General features: G+C 40.4%; 1 protein-coding gene across 4 annotated transcripts; it reads right to left on the bottom strand.

The window, feature by feature from the left end:
• Positions 1–335: 335 nt before the first annotated feature.
• Positions 336–22,393, bottom strand: tjp3 (tight junction protein 3). Of its 4 annotated transcripts, none has more exons than XM_086282495.1 (30): positions 17,731–18,344; positions 13,710–13,766; positions 13,086–13,207; positions 12,882–12,984; positions 12,442–12,790; positions 12,201–12,304; positions 11,900–12,089; positions 11,574–11,646; positions 11,350–11,447; positions 11,096–11,198; positions 10,778–10,963; positions 10,514–10,614; positions 9,764–9,848; positions 9,005–9,081; positions 8,778–8,871; positions 7,183–7,256; positions 6,970–7,042; positions 6,789–6,862; positions 6,548–6,611; positions 6,307–6,463; positions 5,861–5,969; positions 5,550–5,769; positions 5,254–5,459; positions 5,061–5,156; positions 4,852–4,931; positions 4,543–4,753; positions 4,318–4,418; positions 2,855–3,430; positions 1,728–1,786; positions 336–1,625 (listed from the first exon to the last, which is right to left on the bottom strand). In XM_086282495.1, the coding sequence occupies exons 1-30, from the start codon at positions 17,809–17,811 to the stop codon at positions 1,505–1,507; spliced, it is 4,044 nt and encodes a 1,347-aa protein (XP_086138621.1). In that variant the 5' UTR covers positions 17,812–18,344; the 3' UTR covers positions 336–1,504. The 4 variants fall into 4 exon arrangements, with proteins under 4 accessions (XP_086138621.1, XP_086138622.1, XP_086138624.1 ...); XM_086282496.1 differs by lacking the exon at positions 17,731–18,344 and adding an exon at positions 15,614–15,905 and having other exon boundaries at positions 337–1,625; XM_086282498.1 differs by lacking the exon at positions 17,731–18,344 and adding an exon at positions 13,873–14,012 and having other exon boundaries at positions 337–1,625.
• Between the last annotated feature and the right edge of the window lie 1,259 nt (positions 22,394–23,652).

Below are 23,652 nucleotides of genomic sequence, written 5' to 3'. Positions count from 1 at the left end.
CCTGCTCGGGCCACAGAATTAAAACCCCGAGGTGTACATGCGCCCCGAAACCGCTTTAGACCGAGGTTTGTTTAATTTTTTCATTATCAGAAGGAAAGCGGAGAAATTATTAAACTACATCTGATAATAATGTTAAATGAATTGTATGGAAGCAAAATAGATCCCAAGTAACATCAATTCATAGCATTTGATCACAGCAAGTACCGAATCTGTATCAGTTCATGTTTTATTTCAATAGAGTTGAGTCGACGCGGTTTGAGATCCACTATATGAAGTTAAAGTCATACAAAAACAAGATTAATTCAGACTCCCGCATTTTAAGAAGAGGATCCCGCTAAACTAATCTAAATTTACTTTCTGGGAATTTCAAAAAGGGGAAAAAATGAAACCGTGTCAACAATAACTATCTAGAAAATTCAAATTATTTTTGTATTTGTTCTGTTTAATTGACATTCCTTTTGCTTCCACAGTTACTTTTTGCAGATGTGTGAATCTGCATGTCCACCTCTTGTACAAGCATATTAATACTAATCACCGATGAGTGACACAAATATCACAGCACATTCATGTGTTTGTACATTAAAGGCAATTAAAACCGTTTCAATAACAATATGGACCCCTAACCACAGAACCTTTATTTATTTAAGAAGTCAAACCAGCGGGTAGCTCTGCATGTTTTGTGCTGGATGCACTTCCTGGTACAATCCTTCGTTTACAGTAAACACCACTATATTAAAGGTTACTAAAAAAGGAATGCCAAAGATTGAAGTTTGGGAGAAAATATCTCAGTTTTAATTTTTAGATGCTAATATTACCAAATAGATTTTTTTTTTAAATTTATTATATATTTAAAAAAAAAAAAAAAAAAAAAGCAACAACAACAAAGTGAATCCGGGTCCTTTGACGCCTCTGACAGTCAGTGGTAACTTAAATAGTGTGCCAATCTTTTACTTTTACTATCCAGTGAATGTCCATAGTAACACATGTAATATTCACAGTTTCACTTATGTTAATATGAGTGATTTTAGTGACAGCTTGGTAAAATGAAGCTGATCAAGTATGTTTTTTCGTTGTCCTGCATCATCAAACAAACCCATTTTAAAATCAGAAGAACAAACAGTTTAATGTAGAAAAATCTAAAGTATAAATGTCCTTGCTATTCCTAAAATGATGCATATTTCATATGATTTCTTACAAAACATATATTTGAAATTGATTCGTTTCACAGAGTTTTGTTTTTTATAAATACAAAAAACACTGAAAAAAAACAACAACAACAAATCAGGCACTTTGATCTCAACATTCTTCTGAGAGGATTTTTGGTGACTTTAAAACTTGCAGTTGTCATTAAAGGCTACAGTGACACCTGAACGAGGCTCCCTTTACATGAATTTAAAAACACTATGACAATACCATCCAAGATAACAGAGTTCAGTGCGGGAATGAAATCATTTCCACGTCCTTTGTAGATCACAAGGAAAAGCCGCATCAGTCCTCTCGGCATCTAAAGCTCAGTTGCGGGACCCCATTCCATATCGTCCGCATCGTCAAATTCATCCTCAGAGCTGTCGCTGCCCTGGATCTGTGTGCGTCTGAACTGGACTGCTTGGTGGTGATGTGCGAGCCTGTACGGGAGAAGAACGGATGGGTCAAAAATCAGCGCACAGCCTCAGTCTGGCGTTATTCCATGAACCCCATAAACCCGCAGACGGCTCAAGAAGACTTACACGATGAATTGTGGGGCTTTCTTTTGCTCATCTCTGGGCTCTTCCTCTCCCGAGCGAGCCTGTAACAGAGGATATAAAACAGTGACTTCTCACAATTATTTAGTCTTAAGAGACTATTTTAAGAGATGGATTTTAAAATCCACATAAGCCTTTCCGAACCAGTTAATACACTGAGGATTTGTCCTAGTCTCTGTATTCATGATGATAAACAGGCTGTAAACCTCTTGAAAAACAGAAACCACACTTACTATAATCTTTATACTGAATTTAAAATGAGGTTGTTATATGTGTGCTAATTCGGCACCGCCTCCATAGCCAGGAAGAATTTATGATAAGGTTCCAAAAATGAGGGGGGGGGGGGGAAGAAAAATTTATTAAAAAGGTTAATGTGAATTTAATTTAGGAGCTTTGCATTTAAAAAGTTGGAAATAAAACAGACTACAAATTTTCATAACTTTCTCCTTGAAAACACCTCCAGAACTTTGAGTCGTTTGTGTCAACTAAATATAGTCACGTTCTTTTAAACGAGAAGTAGACAAACAAGAAAACCAATGAACCTTGCGTTTTTTGGGGTTTTTTAAAGGATGCAACACCTTCAATTAAGAAAACCTGAGGGAATTTTGTAATCGATTACAGATTGTTTAAAGGAAACAAATGCTCAGCTCTGGAAATTCACCATTCACCACAGCATCTGACCAGGCCTGTATTATTATTATTTCCTTTTATCCTCTGAACTTGTCTGAATACTGTATTACTCAGATGTATTAATATACATTGCACAGTTTAATAAATCCCAAGACACATTCTTAGGAACAAAAAATCCAAAACAAAATAAAACATTGGCACTCTGGATGATGTTTGTTTGTTGTTGTTTTTTTAAACTAAATCTGTTTAGTCTTAGTCGACGTCCTTAAATGCCCCTCATTTTAAATTCAAGTTAAACTCGAGTAAAAGCTAGAAGTAATACTTCATTTTGTTTTACCGTTTCAAAAATTGAATTCATCTTTTGTTATCAAAACTGTTTGTTGTTAAGTGAAGGACTGAAACACATCTGGTTTTAAGTAAAAGGATAAAAAAAAAGAAAAAAAGAACTGGTATCCAGTAACTGTTTTAATGAGGGCACAAACCTGCTCTAATCTGTCTTCGATAGCAGACAGGCTGGCGTGTTGGAAGCTCTCCGGCTCCTCCTCTGTGTATGAAGGCTCGTCCACTGAGTACTGGCTTGTGGGGTCGGGGGCTCTAAAATCTGGCGGTCCTTCAGACGGAGCGGCGTGTGAAGCTACATCAAGAGCGCTGAAATCTGAGTCTGTAAAACTGCGATGAGAGGGATCTTCCTCCTCGGCATCGCTCTGCGGCGGGCTGTAATTCGCATGACGAGGTGACCTGGGTTCAGGTACGTGCATTATTGGCGGGACTTCTCTGACTCCGTACGCGTCATCGCTTTCCTTGGGTTCTATAGAGGGGCTGTGGTGTTCAAACGCTGGCTCGGATGATCGAGCTAAAGCAGCTCCAGCTACCCTGGAGCCCCCTGGGACCTTGGCTGTATTCTGACCAGGGTAAGCCTCCTCGAGTTCCTCGTTGTCAGTGTAGGCGTCGTCTGTGAAGCCCTCTCCATCGGTGTCCTCCAGGTCACTAGCAGCACTGAGGTAGTCAGTCTGGTTCTGGTCCAAAGCATCCAAATCTTGTTCTCCACCACTCTCCAACTGTGCAGACAGAGAAATCAAACAGCTTTAGTTATTAGTGTTTAACTAACTGTACAATACATAATCAATGGAAAAAATATTAAAACAGTTTGCTTTGTAAAATATATCACCACTATGTGCAACTCTGTATTAAAGAGAGGGGAGAAACTGTGGGTGCTGCACGCTCATATGATACCATAATCTGCTTTATTCTCATTTTTGACTAACGAAACCATAAAGTAAGAAGTGAACTTCAGAAAAAGACGTAAAACTCTAGACCATAAACTCATCAGGAAAGCGTTTACACAGGTTGGCAATCAGAGAAGCCAGAGGGTCATTTTCTCACAGACTTCCATAGAACTGCATGTCTTTTTGCAGCTAGTGTACCCCAGCAAAGATGGCCTGTCCATCTTTTATTTACAATTTTTGGGACCACGCAGAGTGCTATGCTTCATTTGTGTTGCACTATATTTGTTTATGTAGCTGAGAATTTTTAAAGCTGGTTCAATCACACCAGCATCACAAACTCATCATCATAAGCTTTGTTTTTAACTACAGGTGCAATTTTTGTTTTTCTTTTTGCAGATTTCTAGAATTTCACGTTGGCTCAGTTTTTGGTCAATAACGAACTGTAGTTCAAACTACTCTTTTTCTTGTGGCTTAATATTCGTGTCAATTAACTAATAATCAGGTTTATGGATCATTTGAGCCACACAGCACTTGGATTAATAAACAGAAAGATGTAAAACTACATCATGAGAGTCGGTGCGCTCATTAGATTGTTATAAGAACTAAAGCAATAAATTAAGAACAAAAAACAAAACACCACATCGATCTGTATATAAAATAATATCTCATAATCGCTTTAGTGTACAGATGTGTGTGTGAAGAGAAGCTGTGTGTTGTACCGTGACTTCAGACACCCAGACGGGTTTGGTCTGCTCGTGGCGAATCTTATTCTTTAGACTTTCATACCAAGAGTGGGAACTGGGATCCAGGTCCACTCGAGCTGAAGGAGGAAAAACAAAAAAATAAATCAAAAGAAGTAAACATTTTAAACTTGTACCAGCAGACAGAGAAAAATTTATTTCCCTCATAGATGTACTGGAAAAAGCTTTAAGTGTTAAAATTACCCGAGAAAAGGTGGCTGCAGTGTTTTCTCATTTTGATGGCCTGTGAGTAAAGGCGTCTGGAGCTCTTGCTGGATTTGGGGCTGTACCTCTGCCTCATGGTCTTGACATCCTTGCGGTTGTGAGGGTCTAAGAACAAAACCATCGGGTGGTACTGGATGTAGTTGAGCCTTTCCACTGCAGTGGGAGTGATATCCAGCAGAGGGTGCTTATCCTGGGAAGAGAGAGGGAAAAAAAAAAAAAATCAAAGAGGAAATACCAGACAGACACAGAAAACAGGACTGTAAACATAACTTTAATGTTACTGCTCACCTTCTCTGCTATTCTCCTCACAGTGTCCAATTTAATAACTGTGGAGCCGCCATCTGCACTTCCACTGCGAGGAACCATCTCTGTAGAAATATAACAACACACCCAAAATATTTTAAATAAAATAGAAGATGAGGAGAATAAGTGAAAAAGGAGGGAAATAATACTCAAGAATAAAAAAGGGGTATCAAAACAGCCCAAAACAAACCAACCTGCCACTTCATAATCATCAGGCATCTCTCGTGCCAGCTTCTCCATGGCAATGTCATTAAGAGGTCCCAGAATAACAATGGGCCGCTTGAAATTAGCTGGAGAAAAACCAGTAAACGTTGTTAAACCTGGACCTTTATGCATGAAACAAAGTATCTCTGTGAGGGTATGATTAAAAAATAAATAAATGCCAACCTTCTCTGAGCAGGACTCTCTCATAAGCTGGGAATTTGCCCTGAATGGTGAGCTGCAGCAGGTCTTCGCGACTCCGTCGCATGTTCTTCTCGTTCTTCTTATTCCCTCTGAGCCCCCGTAGTTTCCAGAATTCGGCTCTCGGTCCGGTTGCCTGCCTCTCTCCGGTCGCCCGCTGTGCCTTCTCGATGTTAGCCATCTTCTCTGCCCTGCAGGAAAAGATGGCAGATGCAAAAACTGAAACAGTCCTCGTGGAAGCAAAGAGATCTTCATCTGCTTATCGTCTCCTTTCTCCTTACTTGATCTGATTTGGGATAGTGCCCTTGTCCATCTCGTGCAGGTCATTCCCCATGCGGATAGCCAACCAGCTGCCTATCTTTCCACGATGCATTGTGTCCACCACTCTGAACACCTCTCCTCTGGTGAAGCCCAGACCAATGGGGTTATCGGGGTCATGGTCAAAATGTGTGCGGATGTAGAAGTTGTCTCCCAGGTTGGACTTGAGGATCTTTTTGTAAACTGAAGATAGACGAAATAAGATTTTGTGACTTGTGACACAACTCAACAGAAGTAATCTCGGTGTCATATTAAGGTTTTGCTCTTCACTTACTGTCCATCTTATGCTGCGTGGAGATTTCCACCCGTTCTCCTGTCCTGAGCTCAAGGAGGAAGTTGGCAGCTTCTTCTCGTGTGAAATGGCCAAAATCAACTTTATTAACCTGAAAAAAAGAAGAAGAACAGGGATGAACTTGGACTCTGGTCTTTTTCTGTCATATTTAAAATATTTTTTTTTAAAAATGGACAGGTGTCAAATAACAATGTAAATGTACAGCTAGGAGCATAAGGTTTTTGGACAGTGGTCATTTTTACTCGGTACATATGACATGGATACTACTAATACAACAACAACGGTCAAAAAAAAAAAAAAACTAATAAAGAAATGCAAATGAGCATAAACATCTCATTTAAGCTAAAGAGTTTTTCTAAACTGGACAAGACGCTGTTAATCTATGCCGCCATAACCACGTCCATATAAGGTGTGCAAACAAAGGTCACCTGCATGATCTGGTCTCCCTCCTTCATCCCGTGTTCATACGCAGGGCTGTGTGGCTGGACTCCACCTACAAAGATCCCAACGTCGTTGCCTCCCACGAGTCTAAGACCCAAACTGCTCTCCTTTATAAATGACACTGTCTTCACATCTGAGCTGTACCTAAAGGGGAAACCGAAGGAATCAGATTACTGTTGCTATGACGCTAAGACACGGGGCAACGCTTTAAGCAAATGCGGCACTCACCCTGGAATAGATGATGGGTATGAATCTGGAGGCAGGGAATAGAGGGGCTCTTCTTCAGGTTTGGCTGGAAGAAATGCAGATATTGTTAGACGCCTAAAAGATGTCAACTCATAAGATGTCAAAAAAATAAAATAGAAGAAAAGCACAAAAATTATCTTGATGCCCAAAAAAGGTTTGTTTATTTCAACCCACAGATTGAAAACTTATTTATGATAATCATGCTACACATCCTGAGCCTTACAGTAGATGGGCGGGTTGTTCTTGACTGAAATCCCAGACCTGATGGTGCCGTTTCCATTTGCAGCACGAGGAGCACTTTGAGGTGGAGAAAACAGAAATCAGTAATATTGGTTATTTAAGAGAAAACACATTTCGGGCTGCCATATTTTAATCTGATTTTATTGAATTAATTCCTGATGTACCTGCGCTGACTGTTCCCCCGCTCAGAGCTGCCAGACCTCCTAAGATGTGAAAGCTCATCTGACTCAGAGGAATCTGGTTTTAAAAAAAATGAAAACTTTAAGCAGGGAGACTTCAGTTTGTGAGGATTTTCTTTGGTTGTGGTGCTCTAATGCTTTTATCTAAAACAGAGAGAAAGAGAGGTTGAAGATGAAGCAAAAAAGTAATCAGCTGACCATCTGGAGGCGGTCTAGCGGGCGATGGGGCTCGATGAGGAGGCTCCTGCTTTACAGGCACTAAAGTAGGCACTCTGAGAGAAGAATGGGGGAAAACTGAATTAAATTTCAGCCGTCATCTTGTTAAATGTTCCCTAAACATACAATGAGAAATGCAAAAGCCATAAATTGACGGTCAAGTTAGTGCATGTTAGTTAGAAAACCACACGAGATTTCGATATGGTTTTCTAAGTCGGCAGTTTGAATATTATGTGATGCAATCACTGCAGGAAGTCATGTAATGAGCCCCCGTGTGCACAAAGCACGTTACTATCAGGCAACAGTTGTGTTTGTGGTAAGCATAAAAACCTGTCGGACATCCTCTCAGTGTGATTTCCTACAGTTCACAGTGAAGCTGTAACTTGCATTTCTCATATTTTCACTTTCTCTTTCTACAGTTGCAGCTTTAAATTATTTCTAGCCTGTGCTAAAAGTGCAATAAATAAAACAAGTACTGTGCAAAAGTCTCGTATCAACTCTTATTTCATGACATTTTTCTTGGAAAATGGAAAATGCTTGAGGTAATTTACTGAAATGTGCAAACATACATGGAAATACAGTAAATAAGGCAAAAAAAAAGTTAAAATATGATTGAAAATTGGTTCTTTGCATTGCACTAGTTCTGGATGCTTCATAGGTCAGTGTTAAGTGGCTTAACAAATCAAAACCTTCCTCTGAAAATGGACAGGTACAAGGACTGGACTGAAAACTCTTCAGAAAGACTAGAGAAGTGCTCAAGACTGCTTAAAAAAAACAAAAAATACAAATAGAAAGCTCAAAACTTTTGCGCAATATAGCGGCGTTAATCATCATATTCAACTTTTGTGAATATAAATATTATATTAAAATGTTGTGGTTTCACAAAGGTGTCAGAGGTGCATCAATGCTAACAATGTTTCTGTTGATATGTGGTTGCTTAGCAACATCAAGAAATATCTGGTACAGATAAGCTTCAGGGGCCTAAGACATACCTGTGTGTCGAGTTTGGTTGCTTAAATTCCTGATCACGTAGGAGTTCATACTCAGACATGTGTGAGGTTTTATATTAGGATAGTAAATAAACAAAACTGACAAACAAAATAAAATAATATTAATTTGGAAAGAGTCGGCTGCAGTGTTTATTTTTAGAAGCAGTTTATTAAACTGAGTGGTTTCATGTAGGAACCATTTTCCTTCTGAACAACAAGGGAAGCTGTAGGTACCAAAGGAAGTGACATTAATGTGACATTAAAGCACGATCCCCTCATCATGTGTGCTTCCTTCTGACACAGTGATGTGGTCAGTGGGTGTAGCTCCCTTAGAGAAAAATCAGTTCCTATATGAAACTGATCTGATCTTCTTTTTCCTTTTTTGTGAGTAACCAGATGATGATTTCTGGGAAGTTTTTCAAGTGTATCTTTTGCCATGTTGAGCAAAACGGAGCAAAATGCATTAAGTTCCATTATAATCAAAAGAAGGTGGATATAAAAAAAAAAAAAAAAAAAAAATAGGTGTTGAAGCATGAAGCACGACTCAATGCGTTTGATGAGACAGTCAAAGTGGAAGGCGTCTCTCACCTGTATCTATTTCTGGCTGCTGAGTTTTTACTGCCGGTGGATTCCCTCTTGGGGACTGGCGCATAACTGGCCTCTGATTCAGAGTCCGAATTCGCTGTGGAGATCAATAAGTCAAGACTGTCTTTATGGAAAGTTTTATTATTTGTTAGATGACTCATGCGTCCTTTTAGATTCCAGGCACCAAATATGAACTCCCACTGCTCACTACAAAACACACACACACACACCTTTCTGTGGTGGATTGCTGGCAGTGCTCCATTTTGGTGGTTCCACCTCTGGCTGCAGGGAAACTTCTGGCAGGACCCTGGAAGAGAAGAGAGGGAGGTGGGAGTGAGGGAGGAGGAAGACAACAAATCTCAGTTACGTTTGGCGAGGGGGACCAGCGGCTAATAGACGATTATTGATGAGAGGATGAGACTAAAATATTGAATATTCACCTTATTCTGTTTGAGGGAAGCTCTCTCTTTGGCGGTAAACTGCTTTGTGACTGATTGAAATTAACCACCCTATTAAGTTTAGCTATTAGCTACTTGATTGTGATGCTCACTGTGAGATTCAAACATGCTGTATAACACATGCACACTACGCAAAACTTTGAAAGACTTTGATTTGAGTCTTAGGGAATTATTCTACGATATGATTGTTGCTGCAACGAGTGTCCTATATTTAATCAACACTTCAGCCACATATAGGAGAGGACATGTTCAGTTTTATTTTATTGGTCAACAAAATTAAAGCACAGATTCTGTACACAGTCAAAAACAGAAAATCAGACAAAATAAAAAGAAATTTCAAAATGAGACAAAGCACAAAATGAAAATCAAATTTAAACAACTCAAAGAGCAAAAGGTTAGGTAGTTTAACATTAAAAATAAAAATATGTATGATTAACTAAGTTTAACAACCAGAGAGCCACAGAGTCTGCTCAGTTTCCGGTCCGTGAGATCTTGTTGGGTTTCAGGTAGGTGTGGGGGATTCATGTGTACCTGTATCTGCTGAGAGAGTCCTGACTGTATGTGGTGCTACGCCTCTGAGGAGGCTCAGAGAAGCCATCCGACTCGGAGTCAGAATCTGAGGAGAAAGAAAAGCGTTTATAGATTAATTTTATTAATATTTTTTTAATATAAACAGTAAACAACATATTTACTTCTGATTAATCTGCAGCATTTCCATTGTGTGTTTACGTTCCCGAGATGCCTCAAATCTCCACAATTCAAAATCCAGTATCTTTAATGCTCATGTGTGGAATAACAACTGTTTTCAGATACTACAGTTTCTTTATTACCCAACATTATTCATGATTATTGCATCTGTCGTCTCTCCTTTCTTGGAAAATGTTTTGATCTCAATGAGACGATTGAATGAAGAGTTATACATAATGTTTTCCACCTTTATGCTTTGATCTACTCACTTATAAATAATGCTTTCAAAAATATTTACATGAATATTATTTTTTAGCCATCATTTCCTTCTATATTTTAAGTGTATTGCAATAATCATCCCTCAGCCTCTGCAGTGTTACATGCATTCATACGTGCACTGCTGGATTAATTCTCTTTTACTCTTACTTACTTTATCTCTTCTACATTCATTCACTTACAAGCCATCTTATGTTTTCATGTGCATCTTTCATATTCTGCTCTGGCCTTAGTAAATATTTCCAAGGAGGTGTGAGACAAAGTCCGGGACGTGTACATCACAAGGAGACTGGATTGTTTGCGTGTTTTTGTGCAGACCTGGAGGCGGGCCTCTCACAGGTGAGTTGACCCTCCTTGGTGGATCTTGGCGAACAACGATGGGGGAAGATACCCGGCCTGCGTAACGATCAGGCAGAACTCTGCAGAGACAAGAAAGGGTTGGGGGCATGAATGAATAATTGTTTACCAAAATAACTGATGATGCTGGTGCAAATTATGGCTTCTGTTTTTGAATATTTCTGTGCAAGTGATCTTGGTGCTTTTGTTGTTTATTCCTGGAACTGGATAAAGAAATGTCCGTACTTGTATCTACTGTCCAGACGAGGGCCATCTCTGCGTGGGGGTGGGGAACCTTCAGGGTCAGAGTCAGACTCCGACACCGGCCTGCGAGGGCGTGAGGAAGTGGAGGAGGCGGAGACGGGTGCAGTCCAGTTGTGAGCAACAGGAGAGGATTTGGGGTTGGGGAGGGTGGAGACTCCTGACAGAGATCTGCTCAAAGAGTAAAAGCAAAAATAATGTCTCATACAGTTTTAACTGCATTTAATATGTAGTAACATATGTATATATACTTTAATAAAATAAACCTAGGTCATTTTAATGATATCATCCGTGTGAACTGACTTGTATTTGTTGTTTTGGTCCAGGCTGTCCCTGTCCCTCTCTCTCCTGACTGGAGGAGGAGGAGGAGGAGATGCACTGTGGTCGGACTCAGATTCAGACGGAGCTGAATAAACAATAATCAACAGTTAGAAAACTAATTATAGGACATGTAAATATTTTTTTTCCAAGAAAACCAGCAAATCAGTGCTGGTTTGAGTACAAGCATCTTTGTGCAATAAGTAAAATAAAATAAAGTAATTCTCTGCAGGACTGACCTCGGCGAGGAGCGTAGGCTTTTACAGGTGGCCGGGATAAGGTGGAGCGCACAGGCGATTGATCCCGAGACTTTGGCAGTGGAGGTTCAGCTTTTGTTCTGTGTGAGAAATAAAAGATTTCTTCAGTGCTTTTAGATCAAATCCAATAAAGGATTTACGTTTTTTGTGCATTACATCGGTGGACTTAATTTTTACTAGGCGGGGTGACAGGGTAAAGTCTGTACCTGCGTGTCCGCCTCTCCTTGGCGCTTGGACGTGTCCTGTGGGCTGGAACGTCCTCATCAATGTCTGAAATTTCTGATGGGAGACAGAAACAGAAAATGTATTAACTTTTCAAGTTATACAGGGGGTGTTTGCAAGATTGAATTAATTAATCTGAGCCTGTAGCCCAAAAAAGTTCTACATTTAAAGGGATTTGACTGTAGCAAACATGAGGGACATTACAGGATTAGACCGACTTTACAGCACTTTGATTTCACCCATGAAATAAGTAGAAGCTGCTTCACCGTTTTGATTTCTCCACCTTTTCCCCTGTGTTTGATTCCCTTACCATCCAGCTCTGAGCTGCTGTCTTTGCGACGTTCATAATCGCTGTTCTGGGGGCTGTCCTCCACCTCTGGGATGCTGACCAGGAATCTACGGTCATCCCTGAGGACCGTCATGGTCAGTTTGCCTCTACTCTTCTCCACCAGGTGCTTGGTCTCCAGCAGGGATAGGTTCTCTGTTGTCATGCCATTGATCTGCTCACAGATACAAATTTGATTAAGACAAACTGAAGATTAATAATGAAATCTTCCAGTCCTGTAGAATAGTTGTAGCTTAAAAATACTCCAAGACAAGTGAAATATTACCTTGAGAATGAGGTCGCCCTCCTGCAGGGTGCCTTCCCTTGCAGCTAGGCCAGTTTCTGTCATGTGCTTGATAAAGATCTGACTGCCCAGTTTCAGTCCATACTCTGCAGAAAAATAAAGCCAGAAATACTGAAATAAGCACTTTAAAAAAGATGAGCTGAGCAGATTATTTTTGTCTAAAAAGCTTCGCTTCTTCACAAACAAAAAAGGTTTCCCTTCGCTCTCATTCCTGAAATCTTACCATCTGTGGTTTTCTTTTTAATCAAAGTAGTTCTGATGGGTTTTTCTGAAACATTTTTGAGCGGCAGCCTCTTGTACCCTGATGAAATCAACGGCGCCGCGTTTGCAAGCCCGTTGCGTTCGGGCGTGGGGCTTCGGCGTGTGTAACGGTCGTTGGTGCGATAACGGTCATCAGCACGATAGCGGTCATCGTCACGGTAGCGGCTGGAGTCCATGTTGTCACTCCCATCAGAGTGGCGTCGTTGCCGTCTCGGAGGGTCCGCATCCAGCAAGTTTGAGTGCGAGGCTGCCCGAGTGGGTCTGGTGGATGAGGTTGCTGGGATCTGGATCTTACGAGGACGTTTCACTGTCTGGGAAAGATGCAGAAGACGCCCATCAGAAAGAAACCCAAGATTGGAAGCCACTTGGCACAAATTAATTAAAGGCTCGGTGCACACTTACTATGTTTGCAGTCTTGCCGCAAGACTTCAGGGTCTGAATGGTGTAGTTAGAATGGACGTTGTCCATAGGTTCGCCATTGACCATGACAATTTGGTCTTTGGTGCTGCAGAAGTACAAGTATACACAGGCAGCCAGGTGTTCATTCAACAGTCAAATCTTAAAGAGGTCTCTACACACATTAAAAGCAAAAGGCCTCCAACTTACAACAGTCGTCCCATGGCTGGTCCATTTGGCAGCACATCTGACACCAGAATTGACGTGTCCCCATCGGGCTGCGGCTTGTCCCTGCCTCCTGATATTGCAAAACCAAATCCTAGTTTGGAATCCTGCCATTTAGAAAGAACAAAAAAAAAAAAAAAAAAAATGAGACCGAGAGAAAATGATGGACAGTAAAGAGTGCAGGGAAGTAGGTGGGTGGATGAGCATGAGTGGGAGATACAGTAGAGAGATAGGAGGAGGAAAGAACACATTCCAGTGTCGCCAACAATGAGGCAGGACAGCGAAGAGCTGGCTGGTGCCGTGGGGTGCAGCAGGGTGTGTCACTGAATTCCTGACGGAGCCTGTGCTGTGAAACTAAGAGGACTTGAACACAGTCCCTCAGAAACCACAACGAAACACACTTTCCACATGTGTATTTGTTTAGCCACACACTAGAATCTCCATGTTAAACTTAATTTAGCCTACTCATTATTTCATGTTGATTAAACAACTGGAAAAGTAAAACACGCTAGCAGTTTCACCATAACACCTCACATATACATCTCAATTATTCAATTAAAACAACAACAACAACAACAACAACAACAAACAAACAAAAAAATCACTTACTTTGTTTAGTGTTATTGTATGTTGCTCCCATATTGTTATCTCCTCCATGCCTGGTTTCTGGGGGGGAAAAATACAATAAGAAAAATAATCTTTTTTTATAGCAATTGACAATAATAAATCATGATTAATTAACTCATAATCAACATATAGTCCAGGTCCTTACAGAGAGGACAGCTGAGCCTGAGTGGAAGACAGAATGTGCCAATACGTGAACCTGATCTCAACATGCTCTCACCTGTCGCAATCCTGCCTGACCAGTATGGAGGAGGGGCTACCTGGTATGTGTGTGCATGTTTTTAACCACCTTTACGCCACAGACTACAACCAACAACTGGAAAAATTTTAATATATATATAAGAATCGAGCAAAATGCAATGGGATCCTTTAACACAGTCCATGCTGACATTATCAAGTTACAATATTTAGCTTATTTTTTCAAATAAGAGCTTTCCATCCTGCCATCTGAGATAAGGAACAAGTAGACATGGCTGTTTGGCCGAGTACCTGGGGATGAACGAAACTGTAGAGCAACTGGTGACAAGGAACTATTAGATTCTTCTGGGGGGGATTTATATCAGTGAAAAAAAGACGACCTTTGACTTACAGGAACATGGCAACATGCCCAATGTGATTTGCATTTTTTTTTTTTTAAAAACAAGCCAACACTGCAGCCTGGCCATGGACTATATTTCATACACCGAGGAAGACGCTTGCTAAGCTACAGCCAGAACGAGTAAAGCCTGATACTCAAGTCAGACACACAGTGGTGTAGTGTTGCTTAGACTTGGAGTTTGTTTAAACACTGAACAGGGCACACAACAAGTACAAGGCCCATTAGTGCTTAAAGTACAGCAACATCAGCCGAGCACCCAACGTCCAGTCACACCCAAACACATAACCTAATTATACAACCTCAATTTGCTGACTCTGACTGTTTAGTTTTTCAAATTAGGTTACACAAAAAAAACAACTACAAGAATAAAATCTCACAAATGATCACCAGGAAAACCTTAAACTCGCAGGTGTACAATGTCTAACCTGGGAACAGCAGGCCTCTTGTTTGACTTGGTTAATCATAAACTGGAGAAGGCTAAAAAAAACAAAATACAAGTACTGACATTAGTATTCAAACAAAAGCTGGTCATGACTTTTTCTGATTTGATGATAAGGTAGACTGAAACAGCAGCTGAAGTAGTTACGTTTTTTTTTTTCTTTTTTAAAATCAGCAGTAGATTTGTTGCATTTATAGATTCAAAGCTGCAAGCGACACAGAAAGGTCACTTAAGTGTGCCAGTTTTCAAACAAAGCAACTTTTTTGAGGAGTCCGTGAATAGGCTTGATGAGTAGTTGGAGTATATGCCTTTATGGAAATCACATCAGCAACAAAGTATACAAAACAACTCAATGTAGAAGGACACTGAGCTACCGGGAAGGTCTACGCTCTCAGAGCTCATTTACAGCTCACTGACTTTACAACCAGTTAAAATTTAACTTTGGATGTAGGTCACGATGTCGGAGCAATGAGATGCATGTGAAACTGCAGATAAAGATCGCATCGTTATAGATCAGAGAGAGATGAGATGTAAATATGAGCATCGTCCATATTCCAAAAGAAAATTGATTATTTACAAAAACAAACGACAGCCGACAGTGATTTGTTATCTGCTAATAAACGCCTGATCCAAGACTGCCAAGCCTGCAGCTGCACTCCTTTAGGACACTCCTCCATCTTCAGGTCATCATTTTTCCAGCTTCAAACAACATTAATCTAAGGGAGCTGATGCACATCACTAATGACTTGTGTCCTTACATTTCTGTAAATCTTTAACAGTTATGCTTTTTTCACACTAAAGGGAAGCATAACTAAGTCCATAAATGCTTCGTTTATTTTCATCTGCACTTACCATGTGATCTTTGAACCTGACTTCCATTTCCTACTGGGATTTCTACCCTGAACAAAACACCTGCTGCCTCCAGCGCTCAGCAAACAGCCAGCTCTTTATATCCCATATGGAGCCGGCAACAGAAAAACAATCACAGATCCAATAATCTCAGGTTACTTCGCCCGCCAGTGAGCTCTGCATGGATGGTGGCTGAAACTAGATCCTCGTGCTGAAATTGGTTGTAATATGACCAGCTGGGGTGTTTCTCTCACACCAGGCAGAGAGACTGAAAGACCTCACCTGGAAAGCGCTCCTCCCCTTTGAGCCTTTGCCCACTCTAAGAGTCATTCTCTAGTGTCCTTAAATAAACATGGCTTTTAAGGTGGATCTGCCCTTTTAAACCCACCAGAACTGGGGAGAACTGGGAAGCACCTTAAATATGTCAGGTAGGGTAATCACTCCCTTGCGTTTTTGCATAGCTTTGAACATTCAGGCTAAGAACTAGAAAGCTCAAAGTTTTTTCATTTCAAGGCAGAAAAATATCATTTAGCTCTAAATAACAGACAGTCACTGATTGGTCGGGAGTTTTTAAGGGTGTGTTCACATGACTGTTAATGTTATTGCACATACAGTAATTGAAATCAGTCTATTATTTCATCTAAAATATCAATTATGGTTAAATAAATTAGACTGAAACTAAGAAAGTGTTTGTTTGTTTTCACAAACCACTTCTCGGGGCAGTAAAAAAAGTAATTCCTCTATGTGGGAAAAACCTTGTTTCAGTAGAATTTTGCAATTCAAATCTCTGCATATTTTATGCAAACTTTTAGACATGCCTCCTTCAACACGTCATATCTCTGGATCCATGAACAAACAATCTTCCCATTCTCTTTTCACAAAATAATTATTTTAGACGCTGGTGGACGACTGAGACTAAAATATATTAATACTACTGTAAGGTTTAGGCTTAGTTTCAATATCAAAAGAGCTTAAGAGGTTTAAACTAATTATAAGAAAAGGTCTAAATACAAACAGTTAAAGGGGGAAAATATGTCTCTAAAAGCTACTTGTGGTCAGACGTTCCAATTAAGACACAAAATTGTAAATGTGTGTTACAAAAAGGGCTCGTCCTCATAAATAAAAATAAACAATGACATGACAAGTCTGTTCTGTCAGTTATGGCTCTATCACAGCAACTTTCACAGGGTTGTATGGGAAGAATCATAGATTCGTATGATATGATGGTGGCTATCTACATTTCTAACCGTCTCCATGTTAATCCGTCCACAATAAAACAGGAAGAAATTTAAGGAGGTCCCTTAGGAGTACGCTTCCTGAGAAGATCATACCAAGAGCATGGCGCGTACTTCTGAAAGAGGCGAAAGAGAGCGCAACGATAAAAGCACATCAGAACCAATCTTCAGTTTGTCCACTACAAGAAAAGCCCTAATAAAGAGCAGCTTTTTTTCCCTCCAAACTGTGAAGCATAACAGAAGGAGCCTCAGGGTTCAGGCCTTCTTTTTATACCTTCGGGTGTGGGCTCGGTGAAGGAGCAAAAAAACAAAACAAAACTGTGTCACAAGGAAATCAGTGACAGAGGGATTAAAAATAGAAGAGAAACGATGCTTTAATGTTCAGAATCTTTGACCTTACTGAGATCACCTAACGAGGCCCGTTCTATAAATATATCCCAGATTCTTTGATGTGAAAATTAATTCCTTCTTACACCGAACTGTGGAAAAAGCCTGCTATGGAGCACACGTAGATAAACAAAGGTTTTACAAGTCACTCACGTACTTTTTGCCAAGTTGAACTGTCACTGAGTCAGTGTGTTCAATAAAGAATACATTTTCCACAACTTTGACACATTTGATGAACAAGACATGAAGAAATTCTGCCGATTTAAACTTTCTTTAACTGTAAAACAAAACCTTTCAACTAACTGTTCAACATGAATAAAGAAATAAAAATAAAATTCTGTGGGTTCAAATTGAGCATGATATTTAAGAGAGCGCTGGAAGAGTGGGGGGGGAAGTAACCTGTGAAGTTCTCTTAAAGCTGAAGTTAATGTAAAGCTGCTTGGTTACTGTAATAGAAAAAGGAACTACAAATAAAATAACTACTATCCATTCACTTACGGGCACCACCAGCAGTGGCGGAGGCTCCGGAGGCACAGAGCCCAAGTGCTTCAGCCGTTTGAGTCGCTCGGTCAACTTCATAATGATAACAGTGCTGACCCACTCATTCACAGACACCAAAGATCTCCAGCTGTCTGCAAATCTGTTAATAATCCTGTGTCTGTGTCTCAGTCACACATGGTCACTGATGCAGGTCTGCAAGCCTCTTCACGACAAACATTAATTTGCCATAAAAAGAAAAAGAAAACTAAGAAAAACAAAAGTTAAAAATTAAAAATAAATAAAAGTAGCAACTGTCATCCCTTTGCTTCCAATGGAGAAGTCATGTGAAGATCGCTCCATAGATCCGTCTGCCCAATAGTTTCCTTCGTGACAGGCTCATAAAGTCAAACAGGTCCACTTGCTCCCGCTGTCAGCGGTATGTGCGCGTCTTACTTCCCCACAAGGCAGGAGCAGATCCCAGGCTACCGGCTGAGTTTCTGTCTGCTCGGTGCCATGGTTACATTGGAGGAATGAGAGCACTGGCCTGTTAATAATTGACGGGGTGTTTGCAGCACTATGGATCTTCCAGCTTCGTGTAAGTGTCCTGATGTGCCTACACAGGCTGTTTCTCGGGATCAGGAAATGGCAACAGAGAGCCTGATGTTATCTCTGTTCCATGGTTAACATTTACATATGCCCCACAGCATGGGCGTGTTGTAGCCTTTTTCCGCCTTTTTTTTTTAGTGTTCAGTGTGACATGTACCCAAATCATTGAGGAGGAAGGGGGACAAAGAGGAGGTGAAGCTACTAGAAAACACTATCCAACAGCTTATTACTTCCTAAATCCCTCATCCACAGATCAGTGTCTGTATTATAAAACTTGAGAAACAAAACAGATGTTAGATGCCAACTTGGGTTCAGCCAGGTGGAATAGCCGGCATGAGGTCAGCGAGAGCACCAGGTGTGAATTATTAATTGATCTTAATAAACAGACTTCTACGGTTGCTAAAAACAAACAAACAAACAAACAGGTAGCAAAGGTGAAACCATTCATAGTAGGTGAATATTCACTCATTCACGCCGAGGACTGCAGTGTGCACGGCAGCAGGATATTCTATTTGTTTTGCTTTCATAGAGAGGCCACTCCTGTTGGCTATTCAATATGCAAACTACTGACTATCGACTCCAGGTCACCTTGCTGTGCTTGAGTTTCACTATGAATGCAGAGGCCTAACTAAAATTCATAACTAAAATTCTTCAACGGTGCATCATCGAAACAAACTAACAAACACCAACCGACGGAGGCAAGAAGGCTCCAGTACACGAGTTCGTTGGGGAATGTGGAAAAGCAAAGCCTCCTAGTGTAAAATATAGAGCTTTGCAGAACAAATACTCCAGAGGTTTACACAATCAGCAAAGAGGCTGTAATTACACAGGCCAGGGCTTTGTGGCTTCCACACTCAGTGGACTTACTTGTGTTGTCTTGTGTGTAGTACTGCAAACACACACTTTACAGCTATCCCAGCGCCATAACATGAGTTATACCACACATGCTCAGCCCCTTGTGCATGAGGATGCAAATGGTCACACGTGTATGGTGGATGGTTGCTCCATCACAGCAAAAACTATTGAGGTCATGATTATTTAACGAACACGTCCATTGTAGTGCTTCAGCAAGTTTCCTCGAACCAAGCTCAAGGCGAATAAGCGGTTTAGAAAAAGAGAGAGAAGAAGAGGCCTGTGCTGCTTGATTTTTATCATGGAAGCCAAAATTGGGGAGAAAAAAGGAAGTTCCCTCAGTTTTCCCGTTAAAGACGGAAAAATGTGAAATGTGAGCAATGCTGGTGGAATCACTGGAATTATATGCACGACTGCTAAAGTTCTGCACTGCTGGACGGCGGTGGAGATGACAATATGGGATGTTGCATAATACTTCACACGTTAAGTGAGATATGCTACAAGAGGCGTTTTCTCTTTAACCTTCAAGTCGAGACTGAGAAGCGTCACTTATGACCCCAGCTGTGTTTAAATATAGAGTCATTTAGAACTGGAATTATATAATATGGCATCTTTAAAAAAATAATTAGAATTTAAACATGTTGATTTTAGTGATATTTGCTAGCAATTAGATTCAAGATTCAAAGACTCACAGATTTTTTTGTACATGTCATCCTGACAAAGAGAAAGACAGTTTCTCTCTCACCTTAACATAAAAAATGTCTAAGAAATATAAAAAGAAAATGTATATAAAAATTTAACCTGTGTACATCAGTGGCAGCAGTGCAAGATGCAAGTTATTCCAACTCATTGTAAAAGTTAAAAATGCCAGATATTTCAGAGCTAGATATCTTAACCCTTTTTACACAAAACACACTTTATATATTACACATATACAAATAAAATGCTACTTTATGTTTTGTTTTAACCAGAAGCAAAACAAAACCTGACTGTTCAATTAAGTTTCTATTATAAAGTGTCACAGCAGTCACTTCAAGATGCTTTATATTGTGAGGTAAAGATCAGACAACAACATATAAGCAAGCACTTGATCACAGCGGGAAGGAAAAATTCATCTTTAACATGAAGAAAACTCCTGAGAGAGAAAGGGGAGGGAAAAAGGAGAAGACCAGAGGCGAGGACAAACAGCCTATGGGAGAGAAGACAAAGGTAACAACATGCAGTAGCTGCATATAAACACATGGGCAAGTGAGAGGTGAGTGGAGAAGAAATGTAGCCTAAGGAGCATGACCAAGGCATGGTTCAGGGTCAGCTCATGATAAAGGTTCTCAAAAAGCAACATTTACAAAAGTAGAGAAGGTATCCGTCTCCCGAATCCAAACTGGAGACTTGCCTGAAAGCTAAAGGCTCCGCCTCCAATTCTAATTTTGGAAATTCTAGGAATGCCAAGCAAGTCAGCATTGTGAGAGTAAACTGGAGAGGTTATGATACTATTACGATATTCTCATCATTCAGTACTTTTATTTTTTAAATAAGGAGGATTTTGAATTCAAATTCTAGATTTTATAGGCAGCCAGAGAAGAGAAACCAAGAAACTGAGATATATGACCTCTAGTTTGATTCTTTGTTGGATATTGTAATATCTTTATAATAATAACAATAATAATAATAATTGTTGTTAAAGTTACACACCTTATCTGGTATCCAACCTTTAGTTTTTATTTGCATTTTATTTTCTGTCGTAAGAAAGAAAAAAGTTTTGGTTTGTAAGAAATGTCATGTTTCTTGTACACACAAGTGCACAAGTTTAGAAAATGGGTAATAGATAACGCCTGATAAACTCAAGCAGTACCACAAAGTACCCCAGTATTTTTCAAAGAGCTGGGAGCCAGACACATTTACAGCCATCCTTGGAGTGAGCACCTCTTTGATGAAGAGTGAAACCCTGTTTGAATGATGACTGCCAAAAAGTTAACACTACAGCAGTGAAAATACTACAGCAAACACCATCACATCTGGAGAGACTGAGACTTCTTTACTATAAGAAACTCCACATATCTGATATATCTGGGATAGTGTACCAGCACTTTCTCAATGGGAAAAACGAATACGCAGTGCGTTTCCTTCTTCCTTACATTTGTATATTCAGCCCTGATGCAGCTCCTTTAATGCTGCATCAGGGATGTTGCGGCCATTGTTGTCAGATGCCTGTGGGTGTTTCTCTGTTCAAAAATAGTGTGGTCATAAATGAGCACACTCTGCTATTTTAGCTGATAAAATCTACATTACTTGAGGGTTAATATATTTAAGTGTACACGTCCACATTCTGGGAAATGGACGCCACACATGTATTTATTTTACTGGAATAAAATCAGCAGACTAAACCCTTTCCTCCTTTTATTTGAACTGAACTAAGCTACAGCTGCGATGACAGAAACCTTAAAACCTAGATTAACTTTTAAAAATCCAGAAAGGACGGGCCACAATCTTAAAAGCACCTCATGCGCAGTACGGAACTTACGAGAACAGCAGTCTTAAGCGACTGTGTCAGTCCCAAATCAAACAATGAGTGTGTAAATATGCAGAGTGAGGAGAGGAGGACGCAGCAGGTTGGGAATGCAGTCGAAACTAGTGTGAAACTCCTGTTCCGGACAGGTAGAAACTTGTGTGTTGCCGAACCAGTAAGGTGAGGAATAAGAAAGTGGAGTTTACAGCTGACAGTCAGCATCACAGCAACACAGACAAGCACACAAATCAAGGCAAGCACGTTAAACTGTGGGGGAACTCCAACAAAAACACACAAAATGACTAAGAAGAAAACCACAGCTGTCACACAGGCCTGTGAGGACTGCAGTCAAGCAGCGACAAAGCTTTCAGGCCTGTAAACATCCGACTAACTTCACCTAAACTGAGAAAAACCACAGAAAAAAAACCTTTTTTGATTCAGAGTTATGTCACATACGATCCTTCAGCTTCACCTTTCACTCCACAGGCTAAGCTGAGATGGTTTGATTACCTGTGCAGGAGGAAGGAAACACCGACAGAAACGACGCTAACTCACCTGTAAACGTGCTCTTCGTAGCTTCAAGGCTTCTTCCTTCACTCTCAGACCGCTTTCGTCCAAATAAACAGTAGTCCTCGTTAAGGTCTCACCTGCCCGCCTTGGCTGTAACGCTACTTCTAAAAGTTTCTCCAACAAATCTTCCTGAAAACAGGTGTAAGCAGGAGGCGTGGCGTTAACTGTTCAACGTACAGGTGAAAAACGTCATCACGTCGGGGGCAGCGTCTGTCAGGAAGTGAAACCTCCCTGTTTGCTTTGGGCGTGTGCTTTACGCAATTATGTTAGTCACCGTCTTAATCTCGGTTTAATTTTTTCGGGTGCAGGAAGTCAAAATTTAAAAAAAAAAAATTGATCTGAAGTTTAAAGTTGATCTGAGAAAACCAATAAAATGTCTTTTATGGGCACCAGTTTACTTCCTGAAACTGTATTTCCCCTGGAGCTTCTTAAAGGGGGAAGTTCATATTGAATGCGTTGGCGTGGAAATCACTGCATGGACTTGAATAATAAAGCCGAACTGTGTTCAGATAAACGACAGGCAGTCAGCAGGTACAATCTGGTTCACCGCAAGGGTGTGTGCCGAGCACCTCATTGTCTGCACTCACATGTGACTGCTCTGATACTGTCAGTACTAATGACATCATAAAGTTTTCCAAAGATACCGCAGATGTAAGCTCACTGAAAAGAGATGGAGCAGCTGACACCCAGGTGTGGCCCTAGACACCGATAACACCAAGAAAGCTGACTTCAGGAGGTCTGGTTCCAAGTGACCATCTGTGGCTCTCAGGTGGAGCTGGTGGCCTTCTCCATCCCAGCCATGAATATATGGACACAGGCCCAGCTGGGAGCGTTCCTACTTACTAACAGGGGAAAGGCCTGAACTGAACCGAGAAGAGATCATCGGTGCCTCGCTGCTACATCTTCAGCTGAACCACGAGTTTAAAGGACTCCACTCACCGCTCTCATGGCTTCTTCGGTCTGGGCAGAGATGCAAAAGTATCAATGAAGGACTACTCGACTGTGAAACCTGAGAAGTCCTGTTTTGTGTAGTTTTTTTCAAACACTTATTTCCTTTTAGTGTATCTTCTTTAGTTAGGTTTAAAAAGTACTCAAGTATTTTGAACCCTGTATGGCAAAGATGTTTCAAAACTTGCAACTCTCTATATGAGGTTTATAGTGTGACGTCTATGTGCTGCATTGGATCAGTGTTATTGTTATGTTAGGATTCCTGGGGTAATTGTGGGATATTTAATGATAGGTTAGTGTGGAAGTGTCTGTTGGGAATTATATGTATTTGCTTTATAAATTTTTTGATGTTTGGGCCCCTGCTCATAAGCTCCAGTTAGCCATCTTTTATGTAATCACCTGTATTTGACCGCATTTGTGATTTTTGTGTTTATAGTATTAACACTGCTGACTGGTGG

Source organism: Aulonocara sp. 'chitande type north' Nkhata Bay, linkage group LG23 (assembly GCF_057382095.1).
Source record: "Aulonocara sp. 'chitande type north' Nkhata Bay isolate Kocher_YH1m ecotype deep benthic linkage group LG23, A_spYH_male_GT1.1, whole genome shotgun sequence".
Classification (NCBI taxonomy): Eukaryota; Metazoa; Chordata; class Actinopteri; order Cichliformes; family Cichlidae; genus Aulonocara; species Aulonocara sp. 'chitande type north' Nkhata Bay.
The sequence above is the reverse complement of the archived record's forward strand: the minus strand, read 5'-3'. Positions and strand labels throughout refer to the sequence as shown.

Excerpts from the sequence above, each read along its gene's own strand:
- tjp3 (XM_086282495.1), bottom strand. The coding sequence starts at position 17,811 with ATGAAGTTGACCGAGCGACTCAAACGGCTGAAGCACTTGGGCTCTGTG. Across the intron at positions 6,464-6,547 it reads TACCCATCATCTATTCCAGG|GTACAGCTCAGATGTGAAGA; the intron begins GTGAGTGCCGCA and ends TTTCCCCTTTAG. Across the intron at positions 1,787-2,854 it reads TCGAAGACAGATTAGAGCAG|GCTCGCTCGGGAGAGGAAGA; the intron begins GTTTGTGCCCTC and ends CCTCTGTTACAG.